This window comes from Octopus sinensis, linkage group LG2, assembly GCF_006345805.1.
Source record: "Octopus sinensis linkage group LG2, ASM634580v1, whole genome shotgun sequence".
Taxonomy (NCBI): Eukaryota; Metazoa; Mollusca; class Cephalopoda; order Octopoda; family Octopodidae; genus Octopus; species Octopus sinensis.
This window is the reverse complement of record NC_042998.1, coordinates 49912977-49925186: the sequence shown is the minus strand read 5'-3', so window position 1 is coordinate 49925186 and position 12210 is coordinate 49912977. Positions and strand designations below refer to the sequence as shown.

The 12210-nt window shown below is 35.2% G+C and overlaps 1 protein-coding gene across 2 annotated transcripts in view; it reads left to right on the top strand.

Moving 5' to 3' along the window:
• LOC115224649 (transcription factor SPT20 homolog) overlaps nt 1-12210 on the top strand; it is a 414115-nt gene that overhangs the window by 371843 nt on the left and 30062 nt on the right. For both annotated transcript variants that reach the window (XM_029795511.2, XM_036513212.1), the window contains one exon: nt 290-499. In XM_029795511.2, the coding sequence (XP_029651371.1) occupies nt 290-499 (210 nt within the window). The remainder of the gene's footprint in view (nt 1-289; nt 500-12210) is intronic.

Below are 12210 nucleotides of genomic sequence, written 5' to 3'. Positions count from 1 at the left end.
AATGCGGATTATACTCGAGGATTTACGGTATTTTTTTACGCATGTTATGCTACTTGATATTATTGTAAACAATTTATCTATTTCTCTCTCTCTCTCTCTCTCTCTCTCGCTCTCTGTCTCTCTCTGTCTCTCTCTGTCTCTCTCTCTCTCCATCTACCTATTTAGCTATCTATTTATCCGTCTACCAATCTATATATTTCTTCACTCTTCCTCACTCTCTTTATCTATCTTTCTAACTGTCTGTCATCTATTTATTTATTTATTATTTTTTTCTTTCTTCCTTTTCTAGTTTTTAAAAAACCCAGGTACGCAAAATGAAAAGCGTCACTTGATGTGTGACATTCTGTGCTTCTTCATGCTGACACCATTGGCTGGTGTGAGCATCTGGCTATGTCTGGTGGGCGCCGAATTCTTTTTGCAGTGGGACATCCGTTGGGAAGTACCCGGCCTGGCCTGCCTCGCTGTCTTTCTGCTCATCATCTACATCGTCTGGTGCACGGTAAGATTTACACATTACTCGAAATTTTTCTATGAATTGGAAGCACATTTTCGTTTATAGCATATTTATTTCTAAAAATTCTGTAAATTGATATGCAGTTCATTGATAAAGATTCAAATTACCAGTATTGGTTTCAAATTCTGGCGCAAGGCCACGAATTTCGGTGGAAGGAAGTAAGTTGATTACATCGACCCCAGTACTCAACAGGTTCTTATTTCATAGGCCCCGAAAGGTTGGAAGGCAAAATCGACCTCGGCGGAGTTTGAACACAGAGCGTAAAAACGGCCGAAATGCCGCTAAACATTTTGCCCGCATGCTAACAATTCTGTCAGCTCGTAACCTTAAGTTAACAATATTATAAACTCCTGATACACGGACCTTCTTTCTTGATCCTCTTTAGCTATTCTAGTGCTTCTATAAGGGTTTTTGGTCCTCTAAACTGGTATGCTTTCTCTAACGAAACTGCATGAAACACACGTGTCTTCTGACGTCACCCTTACTTTTCACTTCACACCCCATATTCTTCTCCACAGTCTCCACCACAGTCTGTGTTATTTCGCCTAGTCTTTCTTCTTTCTCTCCGGAAGGTCAAACAACTTCAGTTTCATTTGTCTCTCCCCTCCACACACACACACACACACACTCTCACACACGCCACGATTTTTCTTGCAATCGTCTTGTTATGCCGAAACTGTAGAGAAGCATGCAACAGTCACTGCGGGCATGCAACTGTCATTAAGACAGATCCTTCTCCCGAAGAAGCATAACAAAAATGCTTTAACAAAGGCAGTATGATTTCGTCTCAGATATGTTCATTATAATCACTGATTTAGTACAGATAGCACGAACAAACTTATAGGAAAATAAGCATTCGTTGTTGAGGAAACTATGTCAGTCAGTGACTTACAATGTTTTATTTATTTCGAGAAGTATCACTGAGAACCCGGGAAATGATTAGGTCTTGTTATGACCTCATAAGGGAAACTTAAGAGCAGCTTGGTATTGTCTCCTGAAAAATATTAATAATTCTAGTAATAAACTTTCTAGTTTTGTATATATATTTTTTTTTTACTAAACATAGAGGGGCTAAACATAGAGGGGACAAACAAGGACAGACAAACGGATTAAGTTAATTATATCGACCCCAGTGCGTAACTGGTACTCATTTAATCGACCCCGAAAGGATGAAAGACAAAGTCGACCTCGGCGGAATTTGAACTCAGAACGTAGCGACAGACGAAATACTGCTTAGCATTTCGCCCGGCGTGCTAACAATTCTGCCAGCTCGCCGCCTTCTAGTTTTGTATATATATTCACGGCAATATCCCAGCATGACTGCAGCCGCATAGCTGAAGCGAATAAAAGTATACATACATACATACATACATACATACATACATACATACATACATACATACTGATATAATGATTTGGGATACAGAAGTGAAACTGTGTACAGTTGTGGAAATTAGCTGCCCAGCGGATGTTATTATGTCAGTGAAAAAGAGAACGCCTACGCTGAACTATTGAGAAATCTGCAGTTACTCTATACAGATTACAAGCTCAGGTTTATACCTGTAATCATTGATGCCCTAGGATATGTTACATACTACCTAAATACCAATCTTGAGAAATTGGGCTTCTCAAAACCAGAAAGGAGAAAGCTAATTCAAAGACTACAGATCTAATCCATCACTGGAACTATAAAAATCTGTAAAACTTTCCAGAAGTTTATCGTTTAAATATATATGAGCATGTCTAGATATGCAACTATATACATAAGAATACATACATAAAGGAAAACGTACAAATCTGCACATATATGTACTTACATACATACAATCAAAAATACCCTGTTGTTGATGTTGAAATTCCAATGAAGGAACCTTAGATCTGGGTTAGAAACCGGCTCTTTCTCTAATGGTAAGAAATCTTGAAAAATAACTGAACAATGACATACATACATAGCATCCCATGAGTTACCACATTTATGTTAAAAATACGTTGCTTTCGTTTCAATTAATTTTGAAAATATTTCATAAAATAACTTACCCTTATTAAAAAATGTTTGAAAATTAAATTAACTTAAAATTTTAATGGAAATTTTTAATTTAGAGCACCTTAAAACAAAAATTTGTGTCAAAAGATTGAGAATGGTCTCAGGCGGATTCAGATCAAAAGAGTACTGCTTACCGTCTCATATGGCTATACTTCTCATTTATATATTTACTAGCAGTATCACCCGGTGTTGCTTGGGTTTGTTTCGACCCTTTAGATTTGGAATTTTTGAAAAGTAAAACTTTTGCATTATGCAACTTTTTATTCTCTTCAAGTGAACATTTTTCCAGTTGAAATACACCGAAAAATGGTGACACAGCAGTCAAAAATCGTAAAAAATAGGGATTTTCATAGAAAAAAAGCACCATTTTGATGTAAATAATTTTTGGTGTTAACATGGTCCGATTTGAATTTTATCTTCTACAGAATGAAGAGCAAGTCTTCTTCTATCATACTCTCAATTTTGGTCAACTTGCCCTGCAGGGTCTCGGAGGAGATAGTGTTAGTTGAAGGCTACCAACCCTGCCACACACAGACAACTTCAGCTTTATATATAGAGATTTGCTACACACTACTTTCCATCCTTAATAATGAAACTTGGTAGATCCAAAAGTTAAACACACAGACACACACACAGATACACAAGTTGAGTTTTATATATATAGATTTCTCAACGGGGATTTCAGGGAAGAGCTTCAGGGAGTCGCTGGCGATGTATCGTGATGATTAAAAATCCGGCCTGCTAAAATTTGGTTAAAGTGATTCAAACTGCAGACTCAACGCAAAATAGTCACATTTAATTCAAAGCGTTAAAAATGTTATGAAAACAATTGGTATGTGTTCACAAAGTCCAAACGATTAATATAAAAAACCCTCCAGGCTACATCCCGAAAATTCATTTCTTTGCCGAATTTCTACAATGTTTACGGCGATTCGTTTTTATATCTTGACTTTTAATTTTTCATGCAATTTACGCATACTTGCACGCGTGGTGAACACAGTTCACGTCAAACAGCTGACTGGGTAAAGTTCACTATTCAATGCATGGGATAAGGCCTAAACAAACACATTATCGATTTTTGCACTTGCGAGATGAATTTCGGAACAGAAATAGTGCATTTCAATTTTCATTCGCCTAAACTTTAAGTGACCCATTTTTGGTGGTTCTACGATTTGTTGGCTAGGAGAAGATGTGCCGGGAAGTTAAACACACAGACACACACACAGATACACACACAGACACACAAGTTGAGTTTTATATATATAGATGTTCATTCATCGAATATCTAAAGTGAGTGTATATATGAGTATATTTGTGTATGTATCAATTGTCTGGCAAAACCCAGTTCATCGAAATACTTATGCTTAAATTTTGTTTCATTCAAAAGATCTTACTCATAACACTGGATTTCTGTCCATTTCCTGTTTTCCCTTTTACATTCCTGTCATACAGCGAGAAATTGTGTTGTCCAAAAGTCTGAAATAGAGTTAATTTTAATGCTATGACTGGTAGTGATATTAAACTGGCATCAGTTAATTTAGCAGGAACATAAGTAAGTTCGCTGCATCACTTTAAAGTAATTAACATTAGATTGGGTGTTATATCCCACTATAAAAGGAGAGAATACGGTTCGCAAAATTAATACAAACTATCTATGTCTCCCGATCGCAGATTGCGCACGTTTGATAAAAAAAAACACCATAGAAATAGTATTTAAAAATAGCCTAACTTTTGGTTCAATTAAATAAGAATATATTTTATGCACATATTTAGTTGACAATCTTTTATTTATCCAATATCTAAAGCGATATAGACTTCTTCAAAAATAGAAAAATGTCTGTCAGTATTTAATTAAGGCAAGAAGTGATACATCTCTTTGAAAATACTTTATATCTATGGCAATAATCATATATAATTATGAATTTTTACTGCTGAAATTCTTCTTCTTCATCACAACATATCCCTATCAATCTTTTAAATGAAATATTACCCACTGTCTCAATGATTCTTTTCTCATAAAAGGTGCTAAGAATTATTGATAGCTGCAGAAGACAAGAGATCGTGTGTGGAACATGAAAAAAGAAAGGGGAAAAAAATTGTTATAAAAGATTAAGCATTAGTGTTGAAAAAGAAATATCATTTGCGGAAATTGATTTAGTAGAAGGGGAAAAATGTGTTATAATAATATGAAGAAAAGTGTCATATAGCCAATTATTTCGCTGGCAATGAACCAATTTATATAAGGTTTACAGAATATTTATGCATTTATCTGTCTATCGATATCTATTCGTTATATATATGTATATATATAAATATATATACGCACACACAGATATATATGTATGTATGTATATATACATATATATATATATATATATATATGTGTGTGTGTATGTGTATATATATATATATATATATTATGCATGCACGTCTGAGCCCGTGCGTCATCATCATAGTCATCGTCTTAACTTATTGGCAAAGATGAAAGATTACTTAAGTATATTTTTTTATATATGAATGCGCGTATATATTTATCCAATTATGCACGTATGTATGTATGCATGTATGTGTGTGTGTTTGTATGTATGCATGTATGTATGTATGTATGTATGTATGTATTTGCATACATACAAATGTATACGGTTAGGCATATATATGTGCGTGGGTGGGTGCTTGTGAGATTAAGTGTGTGTGCATATACATATATATATATATATATATATATATATATAAACATATGTGCATATATGTAAGTACATATACATATATGTATGTGCATATACACACACATATCTATACATATGTACACACACACACACATATATATGCAAATATATACGTGCTTTTGTATATATATATATATTTCTTTACTACCCACAAGGGGCTAAACACAGAGAGGACAAACAAGGACAGACAAACGGATTAAGCCGATTATGTCGACCCCAGTGTGCGACTGGTACTTATTTAATCGACCCCGAAAGGATGAAAGGCAAAGTCGACCTCGGCGGAATTTGAACTCAGAACGTAACGGCAGACCAAATACGGCTACGCACTTCGCCCGGCGTGCTAACGTTTCTGCCAGCTCGCCGCCTTTTGTATATATATATATGTATTTACACACGCACGGACGCATGTATTATCTTGTTATTGCTTAATATTTGGCTTGAGTCAGTGATTGGAATGCAGCCAAGTTGAGACACGCTAACATTGCTTTTGTCGATCTTATCAACCTCAGCCCTTATTTCAGTGTGATACTATTTTATCGGTTTCCCTTTCTCCAACAGTTAAGTTACCATCCTTTTTAATGCGAATACTTATCATTTATAGCACTTTTGTTTCCATCTTCCTTTCTGGTTTTTTTTTCCTTCTCAAAGAGGAACGAAACTAAACACACCTCTCTCGATATTTTTTTTTTTTTTTGGAAACTATTAGAAATAGCAGCTAAATCTCCCTTTAATCACACGCTCCAGATTTCTACTAAGAGAACGACATATTTATAGATACTCCCAGAAAGACGAGATGAGCATGATTAGATTGACATTAATTATAGAGCTCTTTGTTTTATCGAAACGATAACAGCATCAACAGTATTGAAAAGGAATAAGTATGCACTTTCCGTCAACTTTATACAAAAATGCTTTTGAATTTTCTAAGGTGGAGTTCTTATTTTTATTCATTGGAAGTCCCTCTCAACCCAAACTGTACGTAGTCAGCAATATGAGAGACTTCAAACAACGCTTAGACCATTGGGATTTACAAAGTGAAATTATTTTCATCTCTAATTTAGAGAATCTGCTCAAAAGTTAATATAAAGATCAACATAGGCGCAGGAGTGGCTGTGTGGTAAGTACCTTGCTAACCAACTACATGGTTCCGGGTTCAGTCCCACTGCGTGGCATCTTGGGCAAGTGTCTTCTGCTATAGCCCCGGGCCGACCAATGCCTTGTGAGTGGATTTGGTAGACGGAAACTGAAAGAAGCCTGTCGTATATATGTATATACATATAAGTGTGTGTGTATGTGTTTGTGTGTCTGTGTTTGTCCCCTTAGCATTGCTTGACAACCGATGCTGGTGTGTTTACGTCCCCGTCACTTAGCGGTTCGGCAAAAGAGACCGATAGAATAAGTACTGGGCTTACAAAGAATAAGTCCCGGGGTCGATTTGTTCGACTAAAGCGGTGCTCCAGCATGGCCGCAGTCTGAAACAAGTAAAAGAGTAAAAGAGTAAAGAGTATAATATTTAATAAAAATAAGATTTTTATCGGAAATATGAAAGAAGGAAGTGAGTTCTATGAAAACAATTTTCAAGCAAAGAGTCTGTTGGAGCAGAAACATTTTTGGAGGAGCGGACAACATTAGATAAAGGATGTGAATTAGCAACATAAGCCCACTACAAGGTTGCGCGGTAGCTTGAGTGTAAGAGTACCATGGTTTCACTATATGTTGCTTTCAAATTTTGGCACAAAGCCAGAAATTTCAGGGAAGGTGCTAAGTCAATTACATCGACACCAATGTTCAGCTGCTACTTATTTCATCGACCCCGAAAGGATGAAAAGCAAAATCGGCCTCGGTGACATTTGGACCCAACGTATAGACAGACGAAATGCTGCTAAGCATTTTGCCCGGTGTGCAAACGATTCAGCCAGCTCACTTTCTCTATACTTTCTCTATACTTTCTCTATATATTGGTTTCTAATTTTCGTACAGGATCAGCAATTTTAGGGGGGATTAAGTCAGTTACGTTGAGCCCAGTATTCAACTGGTACTTATTTTATCGACTCCCGAAAAGATGAAAGGCGAAGTTGACCTCAGTGGTATTTGAACTCAGAGGATAACGATGTATGAAATACCGCTTTGCTGGTGCACTAACAATTCTGCTTGGTCACCGCCTTATTTCCTCTCGTATATATTTCCATGTGTACTTCTTGCCAGTGAATATTTTATTTCGAGACGTTTACCCAGGTTCACTTGCATCGATTTTGTACAGTGGTTAACGGTATCTAATGAGATTTGATTTCTCCTTCATCTCCTCCACTAAACATTTAACTTGTCTTTCTTATACCTCAATATCAAACTCGCTAAAATACCTCTACATTATTTCTCTGTATATTGGTTTTACCAACAAGATATCCCTGCAGAGAAAGAAAGGAAATATAGGATACATTATGCCAATAAATAAATAGATAACGACTATTTATATTATTGTTGCTCTTTGAAAGCGGGCGATGAATTTGCAGAATTGTTAAAGCGTTGAACACGATTAGAATAACATTCTACCTCTATGATTGGAAGAATAATGTGCCAGTAAAGTACGGGGATTGTTGATGGTCTCGACTACACCCCTTCTCTCAAAATTCCCAGCTTTATTCTTAAATCAGAAACCAGTATTGTTATCTCCAGGATGGCAGAATCGTTAGCACGCTAAGTGAAATGCTTAGCGGGATTTCATCCGTCTTCATGTTGGGGAAGAATCATAGCCATGTGTTGAAAGGGGTTTGAATAAATATTGTAACAAAAGCAAAGTGTGGAGGAAATATTAGCCATTTTTCATACTTTCTAGGGGTAAGCAAATCGAAAATAGCAGTTTGCTACCCAAGAACAAAAATCGGCGATGGACATTAGTTATAATTAATATCTGTCATCTTTGAAAGGTATTGTATATAACAAATATTTTAAGACACAGGAAAGATCTTTGTATCCAAACCTGAATCAGCAATCTACACCTATAGGATTTTTTATTAATGCTTTCAGTATGCCAGTTAGAATTTCTAGGGTATCTCATTTGCTTTTCAAGCGTTGCTATGTCTTAAAAAAAGTCATATTATATTCGCTAAGCTTTATATTTCAAATGCAGAATTCCCATGCATTTCAGATGCATCTCATCTATGAATACAGTTGATGGCTTAGATTTCTACATTAAACAAAATAGCTTTTGATCCATTATATGACTTGTAATTCTTAGAATGAACCTGCAATAGCTATTTCGCCTTTCATCTCACCGAAACGCACAGAGACCAAACACAATGAAGGATGCATTTACAACCTATCCCATCTTTAAAAAAAACGTTTGATTGATTATATATTCATATCGTGAATCTTCTCAATCATTAATCACTGAGCAGAACAACACTAACAAACACAACTAATTTAAATTAGAATATCAGTTTTATATTCAAATATTACCTCAATTGTGGGTTTATAAGTTTTCATATCTTCTGAGCCTGTTTTCTTTCTTTTGTGTGTGTGAGAGAGACATAGACAGTGTGTGTGTGTGTGCGCGCATGTGCGTATGTGTGTGATTGCGTGCGTGCGTGAATGTGTGTGTGTATGTGTGTGTTTATAAGTTTTCATATCTTCTGAGCCTGTTTTCTTTTTTATGTGTGAGAGAGAGATAGACAAGGAGAGAGTGTGTGTGTGGGCGTGTGTGTGTGTGTGTGTGTGTGTGTGTGTGTGTGTGTGTGTGTGTGTGTGCATGCGTGCGCGTGCATGTGTGTGTGTGTGTGTTTTGCTCGATCACTTTAGATTTGTATCTGTGAGCCAGGCATAGCATATCAGAATAGCGTTAAGGTGAAAGCGCATTCTGACTCTCCTAGCAATTGGCAATATACACAAGCAACAATACGTGACAGCAGAATTCAAGTGTTAATATTATAATATAGCATCGCTCATAATCAATATCTCCATATGCTTGGAAATACACCCGATGAATACAAGATGAAAACGTTGTCTAAATCATACAAAGCTTATCCAAAGTTAAATTTCCAAAAGAAGAGATTAACTGAGTGATTAAGACAGGGGTGATGGGTTATATCTACTGAAACTAATCTCTGTACTGATCTGATCTACTTGCAACAATTTTGATTTATGTCGTCTTTCAGGAAACTTTCTGGCAACTGATCAAATATTGGCAGCCCATATCTGTACGTCTGTTGCTCACGTCCGTCACATTAATCTATAAGATGCTTGCTTTGATTAATACAACAGCCTGTCCTAGTTTTTGAAACATAAATCATCACCTTGCTTATGAACAGTTTCCTTTCAATTGCTTAGTGATCAATTTCATTGATATAATAGTCGGCTTTGCTAATTTAATAAATATTTCATATGACGGTTGGTCCTGTATTTTATAAATTTTTCAGACACATCAATATGATAGTTAGTCAGGCGGAGATAATAAGTGGCATGATGTTTCATGTACTGGTCAGATATATATAATAATTAATCATACTTATATCACAACCATTTTTAGAACATTATTTGTCAAACATTTGACTTTATCATAACAAGTTCAAATCTCAGAATTCCAATCTCGAACACTGATGGAAATTATATCAATATTTTTCGATCTTCACACATATATAAAAGGAAATAAAATCAATAAATACAGATGGTGATGCAATACACAATAGAAATAGTTTCGCCCACACATACTCAAATAAAAGCTGAAATTGCTCTAATTTTTTTTTGTTTTTGTTTTTTTCTTTGTAATTTGTGGTAACCCCTTCTAAAGAAATTTCCTACGCTTCTACTCTATTCGATATCAAACAGTTGTTATGGGTATATATTTTATTAATTCGGAACAGACAAGATGGTCAAGACAAACAACAGTCAAGGTTTGGCCTCTTTGTTGCTCGTCGACCTAGAAAGGCTGCAGTCGTAATAATAATAGTGATATTGATAATAATAATAATAATAATAACAATAATCTGCTCAATACAACAGATTTGCTTATCTGTTGCTTTACAATAACCAGTTGAGCAGGTCCCTTATTGGCTGACGTTATGTACATCCCTGATTACAAGCAGAAGTAGTTGGGAAGCCTCATAGCCATGGGTTGAGAGGAATTCTTTGGATAATTCACCTCTAGAAACATGAATGTTTCGTTCAACATCCTTAAACAACCCTTATTCAGTGACCTTTCAAGCGGTATGGGCTATTCTAACTGGGCCCCACTTGCAAGGTCTTACATATGGTTGTGATGCATGTGCCTGGCGTGCCATTATCATACGGGTAGTCATAATGGGCTTCGTATATTTGTACTCCAGTGTTACTTTGATGGCATGCATTGGTCTCTCAATTACTCAATAATAATTTTCACTCCCACAACAAAAACGAACACACGCAGAAGTAGTAGTAGTAGTAGTAGTAGTGGTGGTGGTGGTGGTGTGGTGGTGGTGGTGGTGGTAGTAGTAGTAGTAGTAGTACAAGACTACACGATACCGATCCCCACACTATATAGTCAGTCAATCTATGTACCTGTTGAAAACACAGAATCGAATGCTTTTTCCAGATCGCAGACTGCGATACGGGGGCGAAAAAGGAGAAAAGCCAACACAGAAATATATAAGACGTTGTTGGCTTAGAAAGCGCTGGATGGCCACAACCGAAAGTCATTAGAAGCTACGTTAGTTGAAGGATAACATGTGACCAAATACCAATTTATATCAACAATAGCAACACCATCATCATCTCTTGAAATTGATATAACATTCCATCTAGAGCACTGGCATTCTTTTTTTTTTTTTTTTGTAAAAGACATGAACATGAAGCCAACATATCATTACTGTAAAAGGTTATTTAATGTCAGGTAAAATTGCGGAAAAGGTTATGCGAACTAGTTTCATCACATGTAAATGCATGCAAAGCAGGTTTTTTTTCTTATTTAATTAAAGACATACATTGATACATATACATACATAAATACACTCACACGCATATATAAATATGTATGTGTCATATATATATATCTATGCGTGTTATATATATATATACACACATATCTATATGTATGCATGTATGTGTATACGGGTATATATGTGTATATGCGTATATATATGAATATATATATATGTATATATATTTATTCATATACTTGAATATATATATATATATATATAATTCACATATATGAATATATATATGTAAATATATATGTATGTATGTATATATATATGTTTGTATATGAGCATGTGTGTGTGTGTATATATATATAATTCACATATATGAATATATATATATATATGTAAATATATATGTATGTATGTATATGTAGATGTATGCTTGTATATGAGCATGTGTATATATATATATATTATATATATATATATATATATATATATATAGATAGATAGTTAGATAGGCATGGATATATATACCATATGAACTCTATGTGTATATATATATGCTTATATATATATGAATATATATGTGTATATATATGCTTATATGTGTAGTGATAGATACATATATATATATGCATTCACTTTTGTATATGTAAGCGTGTATATGTGTGTGTGTGTGTATTGCGCTGTGCTGTGCCAAGTGACGTAACGTAAGATGGTGAAGTAGGCTGGGTGTTATTAACTGTGTTATATAGTGCGGTTAAGTGTAATGTGTTGAGGTTTGATATTGATGTATTAAAGTGATGTTGTGCTACTTTAAATGTACATCTTTAAAAAATATATGAAGAGTGATCCTGCATAGGCATATTTATACATACACAGAATATTAAAAATACACACACGCACACACATAAATTTACCCACATTTACACGCATACACACATAATTTACATGCATGTATGTAGAGGTCATTGAACCACATTATTCAGTATATCGTTTTCTATGACAGTAACGCGATCTGAGGGAAATTTA